Source organism: Dendropsophus ebraccatus, chromosome 14 (genome assembly GCF_027789765.1).
Source record: "Dendropsophus ebraccatus isolate aDenEbr1 chromosome 14, aDenEbr1.pat, whole genome shotgun sequence".
Taxonomy (NCBI): Eukaryota; Metazoa; Chordata; class Amphibia; order Anura; family Hylidae; genus Dendropsophus; species Dendropsophus ebraccatus.
The window spans coordinates 18,134,822-18,161,817 of NC_091467.1; the positions used below are offsets into that span (position 1 = coordinate 18,134,822).

At 44.8% G+C, this 26,996-nt stretch overlaps 1 protein-coding gene across 2 annotated transcripts in view; it reads left to right on the forward strand.

Annotated features, from left to right (window-relative positions):
* Positions 1-6,719: 6,719 nt before the first annotated feature.
* GHDC (GH3 domain containing) overlaps positions 6,720-26,996 on the forward strand; it is a 35,700-nt gene continuing 15,423 nt past the window's right edge. The window contains exons 1-8 of one of the 2 annotated variants that reach the window (XM_069951639.1): positions 6,720-6,751; positions 9,373-9,651; positions 10,517-10,713; positions 12,321-12,924; positions 13,858-14,047; positions 14,473-14,544; positions 16,146-16,279; positions 17,515-17,603. In XM_069951639.1, the coding sequence (XP_069807740.1) occupies positions 9,390-9,651; positions 10,517-10,713; positions 12,321-12,924; positions 13,858-14,047; positions 14,473-14,544; positions 16,146-16,279; positions 17,515-17,603 (1,548 nt within the window). In that variant the 5' untranslated portion in view covers positions 6,720-6,751; positions 9,373-9,389. Of the gene's footprint in view, positions 6,752-9,157; positions 9,204-9,372; positions 9,652-10,516; positions 10,714-12,320; positions 12,925-13,857; positions 14,048-14,472; positions 14,545-16,145; positions 16,280-17,514; positions 17,604-26,996 lie in introns of those variants that run through there. The other variant, XM_069951640.1, reaches the window with a different exon arrangement.

The following is a 26,996-nucleotide window of genomic DNA, read 5'->3' on the forward strand; positions in this document are numbered from 1 at the left end:
CTCCCGACCCCCCGTTACAGCCCCCTATACTCACCTGATCCCGCCGGGTCCCGCTTCCTGATCCGGTCTGGTCACGGAGATATGAGCACCCGAAGCCCGGCGCGCACTCACAGGAGAGTCCGACGCTCATAGAGAATGAATGGGGAGTCCGATGCTCCGTCATTCTCTATGGGCATCGGACTCTCCTGTGAGCGCGCGCGTGCCGGGCTTCGGGCGCTCCTATCTCAGTGACCCGACCGGATCAGGAAGCGGGACTCGGCGCGATGAGTTATGTATAGAGGGCTGTAACGGGGAGTCGGGAGCCTGTCACCCCGGCACGGGGGGGTGACAGGTCCTCTTTAAGGTCAAAGCCAATTTTCGTTTTTGCACTTTAGCTGTTTCCACTTTATGTTTAAAAGGCCATAGCACTTGCATTTTTTCACCGAGAGACCCATATGAGCACTTATTTTTTGCCAAACCAATTGTACTTTGCAATGACAGGCATTATATTTCCATAAAATATGCTGCGAAACCGGAAAAGAATCAGTTGCGCTGTCAAATTGAAAAAAAAAAACGGAATTTGTTTGGATTTCGGGGAGTTTTGCATTTACTCCGTTCGCCCTGGGGTAAAACTGACTTGTTATATATGTTCCTCAAGTTGTTACGATTACAACGATATGTAACATGTATAACTTTTATATTATCTGATGGCCTGTAAAAAATTTGAACCATTGTTAACAAATATATGTTCCTTAAAATCGCTCCATTCCCAGGCTTATAACGCTTTTATCCTTTGGTCTATGGGGCTGTGTGAGGTGTCATTTTTTGCGCCATAATCTTTACTTTCAATCGGTACCTTGTTTGCGCACATACGACTTTTTGATCACTTTTTATTACATTTTTTCTGGATTTGATGCAACTAAAAATGCACAATTTTGCACTTTGAAATTTTTTTGCGCTGACGCCGTTTACCGTACGAGATCAGGAATGTGATTAATTAATAGTTCGGGCAATTACGTGCGCGGCGATACTAAATACGTTTATTTGTTTATATTTATAAAATGGGAAAAGGGGGGTGATTTGAACTTTTATTATGGGAGGGGATTTTTTTATTAATAAAAACACTTTTTTACTTTTTTTTTCTTTTTTACTGTAACTAGAAGTCCCCCTGGGGGACTTGTATATAGACAGCACTGATCTCTCATAGAGATTAATGCTGTGTATATACACAGCAAAGATCCATCAGATCTGTGATCCATTGCACTGGCCTACTGCAGGCCAGTGCAATGTATTGCCGAGCCGGGATCAGCGTCATTGCGACGCTGAGGCCCTGGCCGGCCAGAAGAACGGATCTCCCCCCCCGAGATCGCATCACCGGGGGGAGATCTGTCCCACTAGACACCAGGGAGGTGAGGTCTGAAGCACTTCAATGCAGCTGTCAGGTTTGACAGCTGCATTGAAGTGCTTAATTAGCCGGTGCGGCAACGGGACCCGTGTCGGCTAATAGAGGCGCTCCCCGGCTTCAGATAGCAGCCGGGAGCAGCGCCGTTCAGAGCGGGGTCCCGGCGGGACCCCTCTCCGAACTCCCCCTGCAGCACCATGACGTACCACTTCCGGGTGTCTGACGCGGGCCCGAGATGTGATGTCTCAGGTCCCCTCAGCCAGTCAGTGAAGGAGGCGGGATCCCTTTTCCCTCAGCCGCCTCGTCCCCGGTCCCAGCGCAAAAGTGCCCCCACGCTAGAGTACCCCTTTAAGGGTAGCTTCACACGTACCGGATCCGCAGCGGATCCAGTAGTGTGAAGCTGAATTGGTCCCATACAAGCAGCGGATCCTCATCAGCCAATCAATGCACTACAACATGCGGATATTGTTCCTGAACTCTCCAGATGGAAGCACAGGCCGCTCCTAGGGGTGTAGAGGGTCTTTAATCCCGGGCTGGTATCTGACCTTTCCAGTCTAGAGTACGCCATGGTCAAGGGCCTGGAGCAGTATCCTGATGGTAAAGGTCCGGCATGTAGATGTTATTGAGAGCGCTGATGTTCTAGGGCAGCCGAGGTGGCACACAGCAGCAGAGATGTCAAGTACAGGTCAGGAGGCTGGAAGCGGAGATCAGTTGGCGCGGGCTCATCCTGCAAGACATAAGAGGAAGACGTCTGATAAACTTTTCTCTACAGCAGCTTCTGTCATAGTGGATGGAATGGTCATGGTAATGAACCATCCAGCTATATAACAGCACATGTGATAGGTGTCCTGTGTGTATAGAGGCTGCTTACCAGATGGTCGTGGATTCCTTCACAGTCTAGATCTTCTCATCCATCTAAGGAGAAATAGAGACATAGTCACTGATGGGACATACACAAAAAGTTAGGGATATTTGGCTTGTTGGCTAATATGGAAAATTTTTGTAAATGCTACAGTGCTATTTTATCATGGCACATTTGAGTAGAAGCAGCAATGGTGATTTCCTCATCTCAAACTTTTTATTGAAACAAAAGCCAACCCGGTGGTGTTCATACCCCAACAACATGTCGGTGTCTCAGTAGCTTTTTATGTGTCCTTGAGCAACCATTACAGCTCAACAACGATGTCTCTGCTGCTCAAAAAGTCTCCTTTTGTCTGCTGAGGCATGGCATCCCACTGTTCTTGAAGAGTGTCCCTCAGGTCATTGAGCCTCTACACAGTGACTCAGCTGGTCCCATAGGTTTTCTGCAACCACGATGTGCTGAAGCATTGTCATCTATGAAAATGATATTAGGCCTGTGCTGTTCATGCAGAGGTACAATGACTGGATTACTGATGTTATTCAGGTAGTATGGGCTTGTCACTGTACAATTCATATAGTGTATGGCAGTTCTGTATTGACTAGATACACCTGCCCTGTACACTGTAAGACAACCATTAGACACACCTGCCCCGTATACTTTCATACCACCACCACTAGACACACCTGTCCTGTACACTGTAACACCACCACCACTAGACACACCTGTCCTGTACACTGTAACACCACCACCACTAGACACACCTGCCCTGTACACTGTAACACCACCACTGGATACACCTGCCCTATACACTGTAACACCACCACCACTAGATACACCTGCCCTGTACACTGTAACACCACCACCACCACTAGATACACCTGCCCTGTACACTGTAACACCACCACCACTAGACACACCTGTCCTGTACACTGTAACACCACCACCACTAGATACACCTGCCCTGTACACTGTAACACCACCACCACTAGACACACCTGCCCTGTACACTGTAACACCACCACTAGACACACCTGCCCTATACACTGTAACACCACCACTGGATACACCTGCCCTATACACTGTAACACCACCACCACTAGATACACCTGCCCTATACACTGTAACACCACCACCACTAGACACACCTGCCCTGTACACTGTAACATCACCACCACCACTAGATACACCTGCCCTGTACACTGTAACATCACCACCACCACTAGATACACCTGCCCTGTACACTGTAACACCACCACCACTAGATACACCTGCCCTATACACTGTAACACCACCACTGGATACAACTGCCCTGTACACTGTAACACCACCACCACCACTAGACACACCTGCCCTGTATACTGTAACACCGCCAGCACTAGACACACCTGCCACACTAAAACACCACCACCACTAGACACACTACCACCAAAGGTAACAGTGGTGGATGTATAGCACATAAGAAAGCACATTATTAAACATAAGAATACATCAAACATCCGTAGTGTTTAAACCAGAACCTTTGCAGACGTGATGCAAGGCTATGCGTGTTATGAAATAATGCAGGAAAGGAAAGAAAGAAAAGAAGCCCAATGGAAAAAGGAGAAGAAGGGAAAAAAAGGAGGGTGACAAAAGGTAATGGGGACATAAAATCCACTGTACCAGACTGTGACAACCGAAGGGTAGTGGAGACTCCTGCTCACCACAGGTACTCTAAGGGCCCTATTTCACCGGACGATTATTGTTTGCATAATCGTTAACGATTAATGATCTCAAACGACCGCTATTGCGAAAGACCTGAAAACGTTCACTCATTTCCATGAAATGATAACCGTTACTTATGATTGTATTTGCGATAGTTTTTTCTTCGCTATTGCGTTCGTATCTACTACGAACGACCGAACTATGTCTTATTCAATGCGAACAATTTGCGAACGAGCAACAATAAAAATAGGTCCAGGTCTTATAAAGCGATCAACAATTTCTTGTTCGGTCGTTTAGATTCGAAACGAGTTAACGATAATCTGAACGATAATTGTCCAGTGGAATAGGGCCCTAAGTCTCCCTTGGACTCAAAAGTCTCAGAAGGAATCATCTCCAAGTCCACTCAACGCATCAGAGGTAGAAGCTCTGGAAAACCTTTTAAATAAAATCCAACCTCTCCACACTTTCAAGTACACTTCATTTCGACCATGGTCCTCAACAATTAGTCCTTCATATCTACTGATGACATTAGGCTTGGAGAGCCATTCAGTCCTGGAGGGGCACACCTGAGACGCCCAGTGCCAAGGAATAACAAGTCAAGAAGTGACAGAGAGGGGGCCTGGGGGGAGGCTCAGTAGGGGTCCTATTACACGGAGCGATTTTTAATGATTAACGACTAACGATAAATGATCGCAAACGTGATTGTTTATCATTAACCTAAATTCGTTCACCATATTACAAAGAACGATGGTCGTTAGTGATGATCGTTACTGCAATTGTTACTATGATCGTTTAATCCATCTGATCCCAGCAAAACAATGATCAATGTGCAATTACACTGACCGATTAGTGAAAAAATGCGGAACTTGAGCGAACGAATGTGGAATTACAGCGATTGGTTAATGATCATTTTAGGTTCAGATCTAAAGGCCCTATTCCACGGAACGATTATTGGCTGTATTCGGCTGTTCAACTGATCATTGAAGTAATTTGTCTTTCAACATGTTGAAAGACAAACGACTTACAGTGGTACCTCGGTTCTCGAACTTAATTGGTTCCGGAAGGCAGTTTGAAAACCGAGCAGTGTCTTCCCATAGGAAATAATGTAAATGTGATTAATTGGTTCCAGCAGCCACCAATAATTACCTACAATAGTCATTTATTACACTGATAAGTGCTCAGTATAATCACTACAGTACAGTACAGAGCAGCACTATACTGTACAGGACATTAAACATAAGAAATGTTCATCAGAACCAGCAATTATAGTACAGTAGTCACCAAATCCTCACCCATCCTTTACTGTATAGCGTCCCCCCCATCCCAGCACTGTAATGTATGGGAGATGGTGGTGCACTGCCTGTACTACTACTGTACTGTATATGCACTCCAGCAGTCTTATACAGCACTGTACCGTATGTGAAGCCTCACCACTGCTTAACTCGCCAGGTACAACCCACCATCCACGCTCGCAAAAACGTTCGAAAACCATTCGAAAAACGTTCGAAAACCATTCGAAAAACGTTCGAAAACTGACCAAAGTTCGAATTCCAAACACTACTTCTGGGTAAATTTTCGTTCGAATACCAAACAGTTCGAGTTCCAAAGCGTTTGAAAACAGAGGTATTACTGTATATAGCAGCAATCTAGTGCTGCCGCTCCGTGCAAGAGGAGAGGCGGCAGCAGCAGACCGCTGCTATATCCTATGGGCTGCCCGGACGATCAGCGATCACCCTGGCAGCCCTCCCGCAGCTTTCCCCGGACTCACCCGCTCGCTGCAGCCATGTGGAATTGCGGCGGCAGCGATCGGGGAACGAGAAGCAAACGGGCGCTGACAGCACTCGTTTGCTCCTTGAAGTCAGGCCGTGTAATACGGCCTTAAATCAATGATCAACGACACACGAACGATTTTTCGATCGGTGCCTGCAATTACACAGAACGATTATCGTTTAAATTCAAACGATATAACGATTTTTTGCACGATAATCGTCCCGTGTATTAGGGCCCTAAGGCTACCTGGGGGGGTAGAGTATGCAATGTGTATCTGAAATGGGAAGGATACCCCCCTCTTCCAGGCCACATCTCCAACAATCTCCAGAAGCTGTAGGGTCCAAGCACCGTATATCAGAGGGGCAGCGATACCAGCCAGAAAGGATTTTCTAGTTCTTCTCTTTTGCATGTGAGGCCACAGGTGGCCCATGTGTAAGAAGATAGAACTTCTGATCACTTAGAGAAGGGATGGGGAACCTTTGGCCCTCCAGCTGTTGCAAAACTACAATTCCCATCATGCCTGGACAGCCAAAGCTTCGCTTTGGCTGTCCAGGCATGATGGGAATTGTAGTTTTGCAACAGCTGGAGGGCCAAAGGTTCCCCATCCCTTACTTAGAGGTACCTGGCCTGAAAAGTTTGATGAACACTAATCTACAGCACTAAAAAGCAGGAGCTGACAGCTGAGGACACCTAGTGGTCATAATGGGAAATGTGTTTAGGAAAACAGCTGGGCTATAGAGTTTGTATATTTCTTGTGAGTGCCTCCTGGTGGGTGAATTTTACAAAGAATCACTGATCCACCTCAGGGGCTACGTCCCTGGCAGCTGAAGTCTGGTCTCAACACAGCTGCTCCGTGTCCTGCCAGCAACAAACATGGCTCCTCATTACATCGTATGGAGCCAGAGGAAACCTTGCCATCAACAAACATGGCTGCTTAGGAATCTTCCTTTAATGTGCTTCTCATTGGCTGAATTCCGGAGCACGTGACACGAGAGAGGCGTGGCTTTCTTCAGTCGTCTCTTGGATTGACCTGGGAAGTAAGTGACAGCAGTGACTGTATTTGGGTTTGGGGGTGGATTGGGCTGTGTCTTGTGTGAGGGTCACCTCATTGGTGTCTGTCAGGTTTAAGCCGTTAAAGAATCTAGAAAGTTCTTACTTCGAGGGAAATTTAGTTATGAAGTGAATTACACATACAGTGATTAATTTTGGACTCTGGAGTGCCTGGGGGAGGGGGTGTTGCCTAGCAACAGAGCTGCATGCCCTCACTGTTTGGGTCTGTGTGGTCACCTCCTGGGTTCACACCTGTGTCAGGTGCAGGTCCTGGTCCCATCTATACTACCAGACACCATGCTAGAAGAGGCCCTGGGGTCCTGACAGGTTCTGTCCGGTGCTCTTCTTGTCCGGTGTGTGATTGTTGTACCACCGGGCACCTAAAAGTGACTGCAGGTTAGACGACTCTAACCTGCTGATATCCCCCTATAGTGCACGGGGCGCTGAGGAGGATGATATGTCTCTTACCTTCTTCCTCTGCGCCGTTCCCGCGTTATTTGCAGTGTAATCTTTGGCCCGGAGCACCGTTAAGAGCACTTCCCCGTTCCATTAGTTATCATTAGAAGGAGCGAGCTGGCTGGCGCCCTGGGGAAGGGGCAGTGCTCCAGACCGAGGACTACACTGACAGTGTAGTACACAGGAACTGCACTGAGCAGGAGGGTAAGACATATACCTTCCTCCTCGGCGTCCTGTGTGTAATCGGGGGCTATCAGCAGGTTAGATTCGGCTAAGCTGCTCATGTTTCCCCTTTAAAGTGACTGTACCACCAGGCCCAGGCTGAAGCACTGGAGGTGGGCCGACCCACCCCCAGTGGGAAGAAACCCCAGCCCCTCAGTGACGTGACTCCATTAGAATCAATGGAACCCTATCATAGAGGGGCTGAGGTTTCCTCCCACTAAGGGTGGGTCGGCCCGCCTCCAGTGCTTCAGCCTGGGCCTGGTGGTACAGTCACTTTAATGCGGTACAATATGTCAAGGTGGCGAAGCACCAGTTTAGGAGGATTTGGGACCGACCAGAAACTACCCAATGTGTATCAGGATCCCAAGAACTGTTGCCGGTATGTGCCATATTTATTGACCAGTGGTGACATTTTTTTTAAAAGTGAATGTACCATCAGGGCCGGGCTGAAGCACTGGAGGTGGGCCAACCCACCCCCAGTGTGAGGAAACCGCCGCCCCTCTATGACCCGGCTCCATTAAAATCAATGGAGCCAAACCATAGAGGGGGGTGTCAGTGCTTCAGCCTGGGCCTGATGGTACATTCACTTTAAGTTCCCATGTTGAAAATGGTGTGACATAGAGTGCAAGGGTGTTCTGACAAATGAAAGGATCTCATAAAGAGATGACATATGGCTTGAATCGTGGCTCTGAAACCCCCACTGATCCTGAGAAAGCTCCTTGACCCTTGGAGCACAGGTCTTTAAAGTGAATAGGATTGACAAGTTTTCTGCACATATTGGATGCCAGGGGTGTCACTGTGAAGATTTGTGGGCTTTCCAGAGGTCAGACCTACACTGCCACCCCATTATTGGAACCTGCTGCTACATTCCAGAGTAAACCCTGTTCTCCAAGTCCCAGCGACCAAACACCCTGCGATCGGATACTTATCCAATGTTCTGTGGAATTAGAGGCTAGAATACTCCATTTATGGGGGTTATCTAGTTACCAAAAAATGTTATGTTTGACTAGGGATTGCATAAAAAAATGACATACTCACCTACCTGTGTCCCCAGCAGCTTCTTGTGTGACATAATCTGGTCCCTCGCTTGTCCTACTCCTTCCTATTATTGACTGCAGCCTGGTTGGCTAATGGGGCTGTTACTGCCAAGACGTGTCCTCTCGTGAGCAGTAGGATAAACCAGAGACCAGATGATGTCACACCGAGAGATGTGGGAGATTCAGGTAGGTAAGTATTTATTTTCATTTTGCATATAAATCTTTTTTGGTGCCCGGTTAACCCCTAAATTGTATTAGAACTAAGGTCTACTGACAAACAACAGATATCAACTATTCCCAGGATATTAAATGTTAGATAATTGAGGTTGTAGCTGATCAGGTCTGCAATGAGTTGTATGGTGCAGGTTCTTTCCCTGCTAACTACTCTGTGGAAGGTAAAGAAACAGCTGGGAGCACACTTGTATATGGAATAAAAGTGTCACTGTTGTTATAACTTTCAACATCTAAATCAACAGTAGATGTGATATAAAGCAAGTTTGCAATTTACATCCTTTTTATTGTTATCATGGGGAACACAGCACTTCCTGTTTCCTGACTCTTTTTTTTTCCTCAAAGAGTCAGAGAACAGGAAGTCCTGTGTATCCCAGGCCATCTAAATGCTCACAAAGAGGAGGCAGTCAGGTGACAGTCAGTTTAGTCTGTTTTTTTTTAAACCAGCACAAGTCAGAAAATCTGCCTTACAGAGACTGGACCTGGATTTCTGGTAAGTACAGCTTTGTTTTACAGCATGATAACAACAAAAAAAGTAATTAATGTATATGGCAAACTTGCTTTATATCACATCTACTGTTGATTTAGATTTTGAAAATTATAACAGGTACACTTTAAGATCTCTCATGGACAGTATCATCTAACATGGCTTATTCTTACAGTTTTCTTATTCAGGACAATGTATTTCTTAATCACCGTGGTGGTGACCTGTGTGAGTCTCCTCCTTCTTCTCCTGTGGAGTGGTAAGAGAGTACATGGATGGATGACGAAGCTGCAGCATCGCTGGACGATCAAGGGTCTATCCAGGGGGAAGCACATAAAGAACCTGGAGCGGGACACTCGTAATGCTCAGGATATACAGCAGAAACTACTACTGCAGTCCATAGGCAAGCATCAGAACACAGAGTATGGTCTCAGGCACAATTTCAAAGACTTACAGGGTAAGAGTATTCACAGGCCAGAGATGTTACTACAGAGAATGCATTGGTATTAGCTATACATGTGAAGTGGACAGAGACTAATGTGCTTGACAAGTTGCACCACTACAGTGTTCTGTTTGCTTGGTCTAGTACTTAAAGGGGAACTATCAGCAGGTTAGACGAATCTAACCTGCTGATGGCCCCCTAATGCGCACAGGGCACCAAGGAGTACGGAATGTCTCTTACCTTCCTCCTTGGCGCTGTTCTCGTGCAGTTAGTAGTTGAATCATCGGCCCGGAGAACTCCCCTGCCCCCATTACACCACCTGCTTCATTGTTTATCATTAGAAAGAGCTGTCCGGATTGGCGCTCTGGAGGGGGGCAGTGCTCCTAATGGTGCTCCGGGCCGTGGATTCGACTACTAACTGCACGGGAACAGCACGAGGAGGAAGGTAAGAGACATAGCTTCCTCCTCGGTGCCCTGTGTGCATTAGGGGGCTATCAGCAGGTTAGATTTTCAGGTTAGGTTTCAGCAGAGAGCACTGTTTCTGAATGTAAATAAAACAACACTTCCTGCAGGACATACAACAGCTGATTAGTATGAGAAGACTTGAGATTTTTAAATAGAAGTAAATTACTAATCTATATAACTTTCTGACACAAGTTGATTTGAAATTTTTTTTTTTTTTTTTTTTGCTGGACAAGCCCTTTAAGGACACTAAAGTCATTGGGGTCATGCCTGTATGCTACTGTATTGCTACTGAAACAAAGCGCAGAACAAGATGAAAGGGAAGTCCAACTACCCCTTTAAATTATTATTTTATTTGGTTCGTATGTATTACTCTTCCAGCATATAGTAAAACCTGGCTTCAATTTTATGGTTGCAGATGTGTCCTCATTCCGGAAGAATCATCGTCTGACTCAGTATGATGACTATAAGGACTATTTACAGCGCACGTCACAGGGAGAGGAGAACATACTGGTGCAGGGGAGACCCTCTTTCTTAGTGGCCACTGCAGGGACTTCTGGAAACCGCTCCATGGTCCCTATCAGTGATAAGACAGCGAGTGAACGTTTCCTTCAGGTATCTCCTAAAACAGGGATGGGGAACCTTCGACCCTCCAGCTTTAGCTTTGGCTGTCCAGGCATGGTGTGAGCTGTAGTTTTGCAACAACTGGAGGGCCGAAGGTTCCCCATCCCTGTCCTAAAACATGAATGTCTTCTGGTTCTGGTTATAGAACATTGTCATCATTTTCATGCTGCCTGAACCACAAGTTATCATGACAGTCCCTGGATGCTTTTGCCTGCCATGACAGCTTTGGTTTATAGTTCTCTCCCTGTAAGCAAACTGGGAGAGGTTTATCTATCAAGGCATTAGGGGCTGAGGAAACGTCGCCAGGGACCACTCCGATAACTCATGGTTTGGGCAACAAGAAAATGATGACCAGTCCCTATAACAATATATTTGTGTTGCTTCCTTCATCTTCTGGACTAAAGCAGTTGGACATTGAAGAAGTAAGCTATTATAATTAAAAGGGTATTCCGCTCAGAATTAACTTTTAATATGTTGCCACCAAGGTACATAAAATACCAAACAGCCTATTCTTACCTCTCCACACTCCTCGGTGTCCTCTTCAGTCATCTTCCTCATCTTTAAAGGAGAAGTCCGGCGAAAATTTTTATTAAAGTATTGTATTGCCTCCCAAATGTTATACAAATCACCAATATACACTTATTACGGGAAATGCTTATAAAGCGCTTTTTTCCCTGCACTTACTACTGCATCAAGGCTTCACTTCCTGGATAACATGGTGATGTCACTTCCTGGATAACATGGTGATGTCACTTCCTAGATAACATGGTGATGTCACTTCCTGGATAACATGGTGATGTCACGACCCGACTCCCAGAGCTGTGCGGCTGTGGCTGCTGGAGAGGATGATGGAAGGGGGATGCTCAGTGTCCCCCCAGTGCCCTGTGTCCCTCAGTGCCCCTCTGCCATCATCCTTTCCAGCAGCCACAGCCCACACAGCTCTGGGAGTCGTTGTGACGTCACCATTTCATCCAGGAAGTGACATCACCATTTTATCCAGCAAGTGACATCACTATGTTATCCAGGAAGTGACATCACCATGTTATCCAGGAAGTGACATCACCATGTTATCCAGGAAGTGACATCACCATGTTATCCAGGAAGTGACATCACCATGTTATCCAGGAAGTGAAGCCTTGATGCAGTAGTAAGTGCAGGGAAAAAAACACTTCATAAGCATTTCCCATAATAAGTGTATATTGGAGATTTGTATAATCTTTGTGGGGCAATACAATACTTCAATAAAAATTTTCGCTGGACTTCACCTTTAATCCCTGGCTGAATGATCCCGTCTCCACTTCAGAGATGAACTCGTCTGGCAGTGACAGCCCGCTCAGCCAATCACTGACTGAGACAGGACAGCCCCATGGCCAGTGATTGGCTGAGCAGGCTGTCACTGCCAGACCGGTCAGTCTCAGAAGTGGAGGCGGGATGGTTCAGATGATGCAGGAGGATGCCAGGGGAGTGTGGAGAGGTAAGAATAAGCTGTTTGTTATGTTCTGCAAATGGGCAGCAACATATTAAAATCTAATTCTGAGCAGAATATCCCAGAATTTTACACATTTTCTTCCTTCCTAATCTCCTGTCTGATGTTCTAGGGAGCGGCTGTATATCTGGAAATCATTGACAACACTTTCCCTGGTGCTTTGGAAAAAGTATTCAAGTTCACCTTTCCACCTCCTGTCCACCGGTCTGAGGCCGGGATTCCCATTATTCCATATCCATCTGTCTTCTCAGCAAATCCTACAATGAATCTGTATTCTCCTCCTGTACCAGTCCATCCCTCCATGTCCCATCATGAGATACTTTACACCCAGCTGCTGTTCGCACTCAGAGACCCGGACCTAAGTATGCTTGAAGCCAACTTTTTCTGGTTCCTTCGCTATGTTTTCTCCATCTTGGAGGACTGTTGGGAGTCTCTGGTTGCTGATATTCAGAAGGGACGTCTCAGTTCAGAACTTAAAGTTCCTTTAGAGACCAGAAAGCAAATGGAAGACATGCTAGTCCCAGATGCATCCCGAGCAGCAGAACTGCGCTCACAGCTCCAAGAAGGGTTTCATGGGATCGTGAAGAGGTTGTGGCCCAAGTTACAAGTGATTCTAGCTGTGGAAAGTGGAGGCAGTGACTTAGATCGACAGATTCTGAAGGATGGTGTCTGTCTGGGAATTCCAGTGTACTCTCCCACATACTGTGCAGCAGAAGGTATGAGATGCTTTACAACATATGTATGTTTGCTGTCAGATTGTCCGTCCAAAATTATGTCAGATTGTCCGCCCACTTATGTAATGCAGTGTTCCCTCAACCTATAGCTATCCAGCTGTTGCAGAACTACAACTCTTGTCATGCCTGTGGCTGTCAGGGCAGAATGGGAGTTATAGTTATTCCAAGCTGGCGAGCCGCAGGTTAAAGGGGTAATCTGGAGGGAATAAAAATGTTATCATAGCAACTAGTGTCAGGACGTTATACAGATTTGTAATTGACTTATATTAAAAAAAAAAATCTCAAGCCCAGTTCTTCCAGTACTTATCAGCTGCTATATGTCCTACAAGAAGTGATGTATTCTCTCCAGTCTGACACAGTGCTCTCTGCTGCCACCAGGAGCTACCGCCTGGAGCAAATCCCCATAGGTAACCTCTACTGCTCTGGACAGCTCCTGACATGGACAGAGGTGGCAGCAGAGAGCACTGTGTCAGACTGGAAAGAATAGACCACTTCTTACAGGACATACAGCAGCTGATAAGTACTGACACCAGTTGATTTAAAGCAAATGTACCATCAGGTACATCATTTTTATTTTTATTTTTTTCATTACCTGATTGCTGCCGGAATCCTGGTGATGCGGCCCTTTTTTCAAAATGCTGCCTGGTTTGGATCTGGGCAGCGTTTTAAAAAAAAAAGGTCAGCTCCACCGGGATCCCTGCACTGGTGCCGATCGGGTAATATAAAAAATTTATGTACCTAATCGTACATTTGCTTTAAAAAAATTTTTTTGTTTGTTTTTCTTTCAGAGTACCCCTTTAAGGAACACTGTTTTAGCGTTGTATTGTTTAATCTGTGCTTCTTGTTTCCTTATATTTTTTTTATCTAATTATGTTTTCTCACACTTTTAATGTCTCCCCCCCCCCCCCCCCTAAGGTTTGTGTGGAGTAAATCTTTGGCCAATGAAAGATGTCCCGCAGTATGTACTGTGCCCCCGGTCTGTGTTCTTCGAGTTCATACCTGTGGAGATGACTGAGCAGGAACAGCCAGAGACCTTGTGTGTACAAGACGTGAGTGCAGACAAAGACTATGAGCTGGTTATAAGCAATGGAGATGGACTCTACAGGTCAGTAAGTGGGTTTCAGTGTGGTTGCTGGTTAAAAAAGCAACTACAACTCCTTTTTCTATGCCATCTTTCACACACAAGTCCTCTCTCATCTGTCAATGTGTGTTACACGTGTATCTCGGAAAGACTGTAGGAGGATATTGCAGCCTGACTTTCGTTTTTATTTCTTGGAAATGCTCTGGGTCAAACTTAAATGTTTTGTGTCAAAGCTTCTCTGTGATCTCTTCTGTAACCAGCATGTACCTGTTAACAATGGTCATAAAGAATAGCCTGTACCCCAGCTGATAGAATTGCTTGTGAAGCCGTGTGTGTTAAGTAGAATTTTTATTTATTCCATTTCCGTGTATAATAATAGGCCCCGGTGATACTTGTTTTAGTGTTTTCTTCTTCCTTTGTGTGTAATTGTGATTTTCTGTGTTTTCTAGGTACCGGCTTGGAGATGTTGTACAAGTTACTGGTTTCAATAATCAGAGCCCAATAGTGAAGTTCTTATATAGGTACATATTATAGGGAAAGCAATTGACAGTTTTGAATGTTTACCGGTTAAAGGGGTTATCCAGCGCTACAAAAACATGGCCACTTTTGTGCCGCTTTTGTCTCCAGGTCAGGTGTGGTTTGCAATTAAGCTCCATTTACTTCAATGGAACTGAGTTTCAAACCCCACCCAATCTGGAGACAAGAGCGGGGCAAAAGTGGCCATGTTTTTGTAGCGCTGGATAACGCTCAGTGGCGTAGTTACCATGGAGGCAGACCACGCAAATGCTTTGGGGCCCATGCTCCCCTGGCGAAGCATGGGCTTCCTCCATGGTAGCTACGGCTTACAGCAACCCACTGGCAAGGCCCCCTGCCCTGCCATTCTCTTTTGTGGCTGAAGGCTGCATTGCACCTCCAGCCACAAGAGCACCCACCATTCACATACTCACATAACCCAGCACAGTCCCTTGGCGTGCTGTTGTCCCAGCTCCTCAGCATGGCAGGGACGTCACTCTTGCACCAGGGATCTGGGAGAATGTAGTGCTGTGCGACTGCGCTGGGTCATGTGAGTATGGGGGGGGCAGATTAAAGGGGTCCCGTACAGTTTCTTGCTATGGGGTCCCATGAATCCTAGCTACGCCCCTGAGCCTCCTGATATCAATGGACGCTACAGAACAGGACTGTGTGGAAAAATGTCACTTCACTTCTTTTTCCACACAGTTCCTTATCTCCCTCTGTAATCAAAGGGTTGTGGGTTTTTTCAGGGTATAACTCTATGGTTTTTGATATACAAATCTGCAGTTTCTGCGTGAGATCCATGCGGTTGTTGACTATGAGAACTTACAACTTATCAATTATTATTATCACTCCATGTAATGGGGTCAGTGATCAGATGCCAAACAAGCAGACTCTTGTTCATTGGCTGGTCGCTCAATTGTGACCTGAGAAAAAATAATCTGCTGTCGGCTGCATGTCTCTCCAAGTAATAGGGTCTTGCTACATGATCATTTTGTGTAATAGGCTCTGTAAGCAAGGGTTAATCTATAAGATTGGCACTTGGTTACGGTGCAGCCATGCCATGTAATACATAAAAATTAGAGATGAGGGCAACTGGAGCATGCTTGAGTCCGATCATTTGGCATTTAATTACCGGTGGCTGAAAAATTGGGATACAGCCCTGGGGAGTCCTGGAAAACATGGGTACAGCCATAGGCCATAGGTTGTATCCATGTTTTCCAGGACTCTCTAGGGCTGCATCTATCTTCTTCAGCCCCCGATAATCAAATGCTGAATGATCTGAAGAGAACAGGTGCACCACCAGTATGAAACAGCACCTTTCAGTGTATCCTTTGATGTATACAGACAGGCAGCTTACCCAAAAAACATCTGAATGAGACCTAAGATGCCCTGCTCAAGGGGGAAATGTATATGCACCAACTAATCTCTATCTACCCCCTAATCTTTGTCGTACACCTCTGGGCAGCTGATTTATTCATTAATATTCACATGAGCGTGCAGAATAAGTCATAAGGTGAGCCTTCTCTACAATATGGAGTGCCTTTTTATATAGTATGTCATTATGGAATACATTAAGATTATTTTTTTTGACGTTTTTTGTCTGTAGGAAAAGCCAGACGTTGAATGTCCGTGGAGAGCGTATTTCAGAATGTGGCTTCCATAAGACTCTCCGCTGCACTCTGGATCTGTGGCCTGGAGCTGCCCTTCTCAACTATTGCTGCGCGGAGAGCACAGTTCTGGGTAGGATACAGATGTCATCAGAGAAATATAATACATGGTTAGGCTATGTTCACACAACATAAGTTCTGTGGGAATAACAGCCATTGTTACAACGGCCGTGATTCCCTTCTGAGGGAATTCCAGCAGGAGTGTATACACATGGTATTCACTCCGGTAAGGATCCCTAGCGGCGCCGTAAAAAACTGACATTGTCAGTTTTCTGTGGCCGCTGTTCATTGAATAGCGGCCGCAGAAAACCCTGTCAGTGCACACTATGGAGCAAGCGGCTCTGGCCGCATGCTCCATGGTGAGCAGTGGGGAGTTCTGATGCAGGCGCGCATATATGCGCCCGCATCAGAACGCTGCAGTGCTACAGCTCATCCGGCCGGTACCACAGTACCGGCCGGGTCACGGTCTTACATTGTATGAACATAGCCTTAAACTGGATTCATAATGTATTTTGTCCAAAGCTACTGGCACACGTGGCAGACCCCCCGATAGAGCCCCTGATAAATCGCCGCCTGTTTGTCTGTGTGCTCAATATGCAAATGAGAAGAGAGGAGTCCGAGTCTGAGGAGAGATGCTCCAGTGATTTCCTATGGACATCGCACTCATCCCTTCTTATTTGCGGCGATTTCTCCGTGGCGGGATTGGCCAATGGAGCGGGACCGGCAGGAGGGGGTAGGTATCGGAGGCTCAGGTGGGTTCTGCCCTGGGTACCAGGGCGACAGGTCCCCTTTAAAAGACCATTATCAACCATTAACTTGGCAATGTTTTGAACTCCCAAAGATAATGATGTCCTATTCACCTGGGGGACTAGGACCGTGTGCTTGGCAGGGGTCCCAGCCAAGTTACCTAGTTCCCCCCTTATCCTGTGTATAGGGAATAACTTTTAATCTTGGAATAAGCCAGTGAATGAATTAATTTCATTCAAATCATTTTAGTTGACAAAACTCTAATCCTTCATGCCTGGATAGCCACAGTATTAGCTTTGGCTGTCTGGGCATGATGGGAATTGTAGTTTTGCAACAGCTGGAGGGCTGAAAGTTTGACACCTGTGCCTTATTTTCTCATCTGTTTTACATCAGAAGAATGTCTGCCAATCCCTGTTCACATTAGATTTTTTGCAGATCTTGAGAAACTAGTTGGATCTGTCGATCAGTCACGTAAAACATACAGTGCCATTATAGTGCCTTGTGGTGAGGTCAGTACCATGCACCTATGTCTAATACAAGAACTGTTTTCTGGCATTGCAGGTCCACTCTCTGGGGGTTCTGACCCTCACTACGAGGTGTTTGTTGCCTTGAAAGGTGTTCGAAATCTGTCTGAAGATCAGCGATATAAGGTATGAGACTGTGACTTCTTCTTATCCGGAATATTCCATTGTGATACACATTTTCTAATAAGGACATGGGTTTGGATGCTGTACCCAAGTGACCGAGAGCTTCTGCTTGTAGGGCTGTTATTGCGGACGCTAGCGCTTTATTTAACTAGTGGTGACTATGAGGCATCTTCTAAAAGCTGGTTGTGGCTTTATGTATATGAAGAAAGTATATATGTATACACGATCAGTGCTTGCAGCAAGAACCAGTGAATATCATGCAAGCAAGAACCTGCATTCCCTGACCTCCCCGTGCACTGGTATTTACAGGGAACATAGTTTGTAACACTCCTCCTGGAGCGGTGGGGGTCTAAACACCCAGACCCTGACCAGTCAGAAGTGACAATAATGCTTTAAAGGGGTTATCCAGAGTTAAAAAAGTTTTTCTATTTTACTTTAAATGATCTCTAGAAAAGCCTTATATAAAATGGGATCTGCCAGGTCAAAGCTGTAAAATGAGACTGAATGCTTTTCTCAGTATTCCCATGTATAGGCTATATGGCTTTCATGAGGAGCCACAATACATCCATATGACTAAAGCCATGTAAAGACTGTGAGGAGTCCTATTAAGTTTTATCACTCTCCATATGTGTCTACTGTAAAGCAACGCTCTGCAGCTGTGGTGAAACTACAACTCTTAGCTTACGTGGTATGATCAGGAAATGCTGGGAGTTGTAGTTTCACCCCAGGGTTCAGAGCATTCAATAGTTTTTTTTTTCCACTTTAGGTACACACTGTATTAAAAACAGCCTATCACTCATTGATTGGCATTATAAGATTATGGGTAATCGCCACGGATCATAACTTGTCAGAAGTTTAGGTGTACTTTAAAGCAGTTGTACCAGCTCCTTACCAGTAGATGGCGCTCTCACCATGGAGCATGTGGGAAAGTAGTGGTGGATCTTATGCATCAAAGAACAGTGTAAAATCTCAAGTGCTTCCAGCAGGTTGTGCTTTGAGGTTAACCTTGTGCTGTCAGGGAAGTAAAACCTCAAAATGTCTGTATGTACAAATCGGGGGAAAGTTTCTGAGAAAGATTTAGAAAAACAGTGAATTCTGCCTAAAAGACTGCAGTACTCTTCTGTTATTAGGGCGGTAATCACACTATAAGGGTATACTGCTATGGTGCCAATGCCTCTGTGTCAGGTCTACCTAAGGAAATATATCAGTATATAATATACTTATAGACCCTAACATGTTTTGTACGTATAAGACCGCTCCTCCATCGTGTATTTGCTGCTTATTTTTTTGCAATTAAATAATTAAGAAATCCCTCCTTATCACTTATTTTCCATTGCAGATGGCAGCTACCATGTTTCTCCAAAAATAAGACCTATCCTCGAAAATAAGACCTACCATCATTTTGCAGGCTTTTTGGAGGAGGCATGAAATATAAGCCCTACTCCAATAATAAGCCCTAGTTATAGTCAGCTGACCAGATCCCTGACACTGGGGGCTGAGCATGAGCCAATCAGGGCCAGACTTGTTATGCTCCGCCCCAACCTGCTCAACACAAGCTGCAGGGGAGGCAGGAGGGGTAAGAAGATGCACAATAGGGGACATTGTATATGGGGGATATTGGGCCAGCTACAGAGGGAGGTATACAGTATGGGGGAGGGGGTGCTTACTGAAGAGGAGGGAGGTATACAGTATGGGGGAACAACTACAGAGGGGGAGGGAAGTATACAGTATGTCGGCTACCTGCAGAGGGGGGGTGTATACAGTATAGGGGAACAACTACAGAGCGGGAGGGAGGTATACAGTATGGAGGGGGGCTTACTTCAGAGGAGGGAGGTATACAGTATGGGGGAATAACTGCAGGGGACCTTGCAGTATAGGAACCTAACAACAGTGGGACATACAGTATGGGGGATAACTACCGTATAGCAGTGGGGATATAGTGTAGGGGCATAGTGTCATTCTGTGAAAATATGTCCTAGCCCAGTTTTCTGTAAAACATGTTAGTTACCTATTTTCCTAGTTATGTGAATGGATGGACATATCTGCCATGCCTGTGGTGGAGAGTTTTACCCATATTCGTCAGTATTTTTATTATATGGAAATTCACTTGCGGTGCAGATTTTTTTTCTTAGCCTGCAGCATGTCAATTTCTATTGTGGAGCGTTCGCAGATTTGTTATGGAGGGGGTAAAAAAAATCTCTGAATACACATGAAAATATGTCACTTCTAATATGGCTGTAAAAATTATACGTATAAGAAAAACCATGTGCACTATGGAGTAATCCCATCAAATGGGTGAATGGGTTATGCCTTATGGAAGGATAATGCTGGCCTATTGTGCTTCACAATCCCCCTACCCCCCTTAGGCTATGTTCCCACTGTGTATAAATGGCTGCATGTTAGCACATATATATTAATTCTATACCCATAACTGTTAAGGCCTTAAAATTAAGCGTTACGCCTATTGTCTTGAGGATAGCCCATCGAAATTTGGGGTCAGCCTAAAACAGCTGTTTTTGGGCTATAGTAAAAAGGGACAAACAAAAAAAAATGTCCTAATGCATAAAGAATGGTCAAAAACAGTCAAAAGGCATGTGCACATAGCCTGAAGGTGATGGCGGTAATAAAAGGTTCTCGAGTCGCCTTAAAAGGATAATAATTCTCTCTAGTATTGACCGGGCTCAGCAGGAGCATGGCAGTCAATCAGTTAAACAAAGGGGAGCTGCCCATGGCCGCCCCTGCCCCCCACAGCTTGATAAGTGCTTCCAGTTACAGGTCATGGGTTCTACCCTGTGTAAATGGCTCCAGATGTGCGTGGGGTGGTGGCGGCTGCTTATATCTATGGATGGCACGTGCCTGGCTCAGCACATTGTATGCCGGGGAGGGAGGATGTGACAGGAGATGAGGGCGGCCACCTCCACATAGATCAGTGAAGCTATAGAGCAGTTTTCTGGGTTCTGGCATAAATTGATGCTAACAATATCTCTGTTCAACCCTTAGCGGGTTTATTACTGCTTTCTCTTGTCGTCGGTGCCATCTAGCATTACCATCACGGTCTGCTTCAGAAACGTGCCTGTATCCCGGCAGATTATTCACACATCCCAAGCTCCGAAACAAGCTACCAGGTTTCTTTATGTACTGTGTGTGTATATAGCTATACACCAAAAAATTATATATGCTACTATTATGCCAATGGCTCTCAGCCCAGACAATCACAGTGCTGCTATTAACTGTATACGCAGATGCCCAAGTGCTCGCGCTAGTCCGGGTGCTTTGCAATGATCAAGAATTCTGGACAGATTCCAGATGTTTATCCGGACCTGTCCGGAATACTGGATGCCCTCATAGGGTTCTTTGGCTCATCTGTGACAGAATTCCAGACAAATATATGACATGGAGCTGTTTTCCGGCATGGACACCCTTCAGGAAAAATCCTGAATGATATTCATGCCCAGTAGAAACCTATGGATCTGAAAGTTCACCTTGAATTCCAGCTTTACCTGGTACATTTTCACATTTTCAGGATGTTTGAAGGCACCTTAAAGGAGAACTCCAGGAATTTTGAAAATCCGGCAGGGGGGAATTTGATAACAAGTAGGCACTTACCTCTCCACGTGCCCATGGTGAGCGGTGGAACCGGCCTCACGACCTGGAGATTACGGAAAACGGGGGTAAGGGGGGGGGTCACGAGGCCGGTCCCGTCGCTCACTGCGGGCACAGGGAGAGGTAAGTTTGTACTTGTTGTCAAAATTCCCCCTGCCGGATTTTCAAAATCCCTAGACTTCTCCTTTAAGCTGCCGCCAGAGGATTCTAGTAGTAGCACATTCCCCTCTCCCTAAGAACACACGCATGCCTGGCAACGATAAACGATCGCAAACGAGATTGTTTATCGTTAACCTGAAATCGTTCACCATATTACACAGAACGATAGTCGTTAGTTATGATCGTTACTATGATCGTTTATTCCTTCTGATCCCAGCAACACAATGAACAATGTGCAATTACACTGAACGATTAGTAAACAAATGCGGAACTGGAGGAACGAATGTGGAATTACAGCGAACGATTAACGATAATTTTAGGTTCAGATCTAAATCAACGATCAACGACATACGAAGATTTTTCGATCGTTGCCTGCAATTACACAGAACTATTATTGTTTACATTTGAACGACATAACAATATTTTGCACGATAATCGTCCCGTGTAATAGGGCCCTTAGTAAGTCCTTTTATCTTCCACAGATACACAGGCCCCTCGCTTCCTTCATTCCCAAGAGATAAAAATGATCAAAGAGACAATGAAAGGTCTCGGGATGTTATGGAAGAAGCTGCATCTGGACGTATAGATAGCACAGGGTACATCTCTCATTGAGGACCATGCCTAACATAAATTGGCAACAATAATGAACGCTAAAATCTATACATAAAATATTCCTGAAAAGTTGGTCCTGTGCTTAGTATTTTAGTATCTCTTTTGGGAATGCAGATTGTATATCAGTACAGCCTCCATGTCCACTCGAGATGAGCGCAACTCCAGCATGCTCCAGTCTATTCTGCAGCATCTGATTACCGGTGGTTGATGAAGTTGGATGCAGCCCTAGGGAGTCCTGTAAAACATGGATACAGTCATAGGCCATAGGCTGTCTCCATGTTTTCCAGGACTCCCTGGGGCGGCATCCAACTTCTTCAGCCACCGGTAATCCGATGGACATTTCAAGACGCAGTAGGCAACAATCATAATAGTACAGTACATTCGTTTGGGTATTTTTTAAACTTGTATAGTATATAGAAAAAAAACTTAAAGGGGTACTCCAGCGAAAATCTTTTTCTTTCAAATCAACTGGTGTCAAAAAAAGTTATATAGATTTTTAATTTACTTCTGTTTAAAAATCTCAAGTCTTCCTACACTTATCAGCTGCTGCATGTCCCGCAGGAAGTGGTGTATTCTTTCTAGTCTGACACAGTGCTCTCTGCTGCCACCTCTGTCCATGTCAGGAACTGTCCAGAGCAGTATCAAAGCCCCCTAGAAAACCTCTCCTGCTCTGGACAGTTCCTGACATGGACAGAGGTGGCAGCAGAGAGCACTGTCTCAGACTGGAAAGAATGCACCACTTCCTGCAGGACATACAGCAGCTGATAAGTATGGGAAGACGTGAGAATTTTAAATAGAAGGAAATTACAAATCTATATAACTTTCTTAAACAAGTTGATTTGAAATAAAAAAGATATTCACTGTCCCCTATCCACAGAATAGGGGACAGGTAAGAGATTGCGGGGGTCCAAACTCCGCGCCCCACGCGATCTCCAGATTGGCCCCCGGCTCCTTTGTTTTGATTACAGATGCGGGTCGGCTCTATTCATTCTCTATGGAGCGTCTGGAGAGAGCCAAGGGCTGTACTCAAGTAAGTTTTCATTGGAGAACCCCTTAAAAGGGGAAGTCCGGGCAAAATAAGTTTAAGATATGTTACTGCCCAACAAAAGTTATGAAAATTACTAATTATGGGAAACTTATTATGGGAAACTCACCTATAGTGCATATTCCCTGCACTTACTACAGCATGGTGTGTTCCGGTCTCTGGAAAGTTGGTGATGTCACATCACATAAACTGCCGACACCTGCTGCAGCGGTGGCACAGACTGGAGCAGCAGGTGTCGGCAGTGACGTGACATCACCAGCTTTCCAGAGACCTGAACAGGCCATGTTGTAGTAAGTGCAGGGAATATGCACTATAGGTGCGTCTCCCATAATAAGTGTAGTAATTAGTAATTTTCATATCTTTTGTTGGGCAATAACATATCTTAAAGTGTCATGTCACATACTTCCACCTTCTCATCAAACAAGCTGTAAAACTAGATTTTAACTAGAAGTCCAGGCAAAATAATTTTAAAGTGTCACTGTCGTTTAAATTTTTTTTTGCAGAAATCAATAGTCCAGGCGATTTTAAGAAACTTTGTAATTGGGTTTATTAGGCAAATATGCTATTATCTGCATTCAAAAAGACTTTTCCCAGGGGACAGAAGGGAGGAGGGAAATTAGTTGCCAGCAGAGAGCAGAGAACAAAGGATTACACAGTGGGACCTGTGTGAAAGCCGTATTCAGAGGTCAGAGAGGTCAGTGCTGACTTCAGAGGAGATAGCCCGGTGATGTAGCTGTAAATTAACTCTTTGTTGTCCTGTTTTGGTGCCTCATCTCCCTCCACCCCTCCCCTCTTCATAACGAACCATGAAGACAGGGGGAGATATTCAAACTGCTTTTTCATGATAAAAATGCATTTTTCAGCTAATAAACCCAATTACAAAGTTTCTTAAAATCGCCTGTACTATTGATTTCTGCACAAAAATAATAAAAATTGCCTGGACTTCCCCTTTAAGGAAATCTAGTTTTACAGCTTGTTTGATGAGAAGGTGGAGGTATGTAAACCATAAGTGGTCTTGATGTTGAACTCCAGTAAAAATATACCCATGTAGCAGACCTAATGTAGTCCTTTAGGTTTATTGGCTTGTATTTATAGTCATGACAAACCTCTGTATACTACATCTGACTAGTTGCATTCTGTCCTGGTATATCTTTTTATTGGAGGGCATATTAGGCTACCTTCTTGTTATATATATACCTTCTATATTAGTCCCTACTGGGTAGAAATGAATTCCCTCGGATACATTTTTAGAGGATTTCTTTGTGGTTTTAGCCCCAGGCTTACAGTCGAAGGAGACTGCTGTTGATTCCAGCTTGTGGAGAAGGTCTCACAGCCTTCTGGCCTGACAGGTTGTTTGGACAGATAGAGACTCTGCGAAAAGTCTGCTTACTCCCTGATCCTGCCTATTATGTGGTCTGTCAGCCCCGGGGTAGGCTCTGTATGTTTTTCTTCTGACTTTATGGGACTTTTTATTTTGCCGTTATTGTGTTTAAATTGGAACGCTAGGGATATGTTATTGGATCGCTGCAGTTTTGTAGCTGTTGCCTTTTTTTCCAGCCTTCATAAGGACTTGCACTGTCTCTCATCAGTTTAACCTCTCCATGTTAGCAACACCCATGCTGCACACACACACATATATGGGCTTAAAGGGAAACTCCGGCAAAAATGTTTTTCTTTTATTCAAGCCAGTGTAAGAAAGTTATATAGATTTGTAAATTGGTTCTATTTAAAAATCGAAAATCTTCCAGTACTTATCAGCTGCTGTGTGTCCTGCAGGAAGTGGTGTATTCTTTCCAGTCTGACACAGTGCTCTCCGTTGCCACCTCTGTCCATGTCAGTAATTGTTCAGAACAGGAGAGGTTTTCTATGGGGATTTGCTACTGCTCTGGACAGTTCCTGACATGGACAGAGGTGGCAGCAGAGAGAGCTGTGTCAGAATGGAAAGAATCTTTTTTTTTTTTTTTTTTTAAATTCTCAATTTTATTAGTGTACACACACTCAAAAGGGGAAACGGTACATCCATAGAACGCTCATGAAAGAACATAAGGAAACAGACAGCAACAACAGGTGATTGTGGTACAGATACCAAGTGCATTACACAACCCCCAACGGGAGAGAATAAAAAGAATCTACCACTTCCTGCAGGACATACAGCAGCTGATAAGTACTGGACAAGTTGAGATTTTTAAATAGAACTAATTTACAAATCTTTATAACTTTCTGACACCAGTTGATTTAAAATAATTTGTTTGTCAGAGCACCCCTTCAAGGTCAGATGTTACTTTGCTTTACTGAATGACAGTGAATCGGTCAGACAGATAGGTCAAATATTTTTATTAAGAATATGAAAAAGCAATCGAATAGTAAAGGTGACATAGTGGTCCTCATAACGTAAAGGTAGGACATTAGCAAGAGTCAGCACAGACTTCAAAGCCTACTGATGAGCAAACAAAGTGCTTCACTTCGTTATTATTGTAAGTTCCCTCATCTCTGGTTGCTACAAAGTTGCAGATACAGCTCGCCAGGTCATACATGAGCCATCTCGGAAAGGACTGGGGAGGAGGGGGTTTGAAGTAGAGATGAAGATGACAGCTCAGACACAGAATTCTTTGTCTTTAGCACAAAGCAGCTGGATCACAATTGGGGGAAGAGACAGAATAGATTATAACAAATATGGAATGAATTATTAGTCTCACCATTGACAGCAACATATAAAAAGTTATGTTGGAGTGGAATACCCCTTTAAGGGTTTGGGAAACTGAACTGTGATTCTTGTAATGTTGTTTGATCTTGAATGAGCCTATAAATATTACATTTAGGAGATGGGGCTATTGGATAGTAAAGCCTCATATATCATTGAAAAAGTTTTCCAATAGTTCACAATGATGTAAAATACTAAAAGGGCTCCCATTGTAAAATCGCACGATGGGCGGTGACATATTGTAGAACCGCAGAGGTCAGAGGGTCACATGGTAAGCACTGATGAAGCCGTTCTGGAGGTCTTATTTAAAGTGTCACTGTCATTATAACTTTCAAAATCTAAATCAACAGTACATATGATATAAAGCAAGTTTGCAATTTACATTCATTATTTTTGTTGTTGTTATCCTGCTGTAAAACAAAGCTGTACTTACCAGAAATCCAGGTTTAGTCTCCTGAAGGCAGATTGTCTGACTTGTGCTGGTTGAAAAAAACAGACTAAACCCAGGAATTCCGGCCAGTACAGAGAGTCACGGCTCAATGTGTCCATCAATCACATGACTGCCTTCTCTCTGTAAGCGCTCAGATGGCCTGGGATACACAGGACTTCCTGTTTTCTGACACTTTGAGAAAAAAAAGAGTCAGAAAACAGGAAGTGCCGTGTTCTCCATGATAACTAAATAAAAATAACAAATGTAAATTGCAAACTTGCTTTATATCCCATCTACTGCTGATTTAGATTTTGAAAGTTATAACAACAGGGACATTTTCAGTACTGTTCTGACACTTATCACTCTACATTTCTGGTGAGGGTATTGAAGAGGACTTGAGTGCCATCGATATGCCAACACTTACAACCTCCCAAATGGAAACACTTCATGGACCGCTAACTGTCAAGGAATTAGAAGAAGCACTCCAGTCTAATGAGGAGCCCCCTGGATGTGATGGACTGCTATCTGAATCAAGGCACACCTGGATTGCTCTTGCCTCGACTGATGAGGGTTTATCAGAAGTTCTTAAAGGATGGTATATTGCCCCCTTCCCCCATCTCTGCCACAGTGGTAGTACTCCTGAAACCAGTTAAGGACCCTAAATTACCAGGGTCTTATAGACCTGTATCGTTACTGGCAAATTATATCAAGCTCCTGGCTGGGGCCTTGGCAAACAAAACAGGTTGTCACAGGTGGTCACTTCCCTGGTCCGTCCTGACTAGTCAGGTTTCATGCCATTCCACGGCATTGAACCTGCGGAGACCGTTTGTAAATATTAATTTGGGA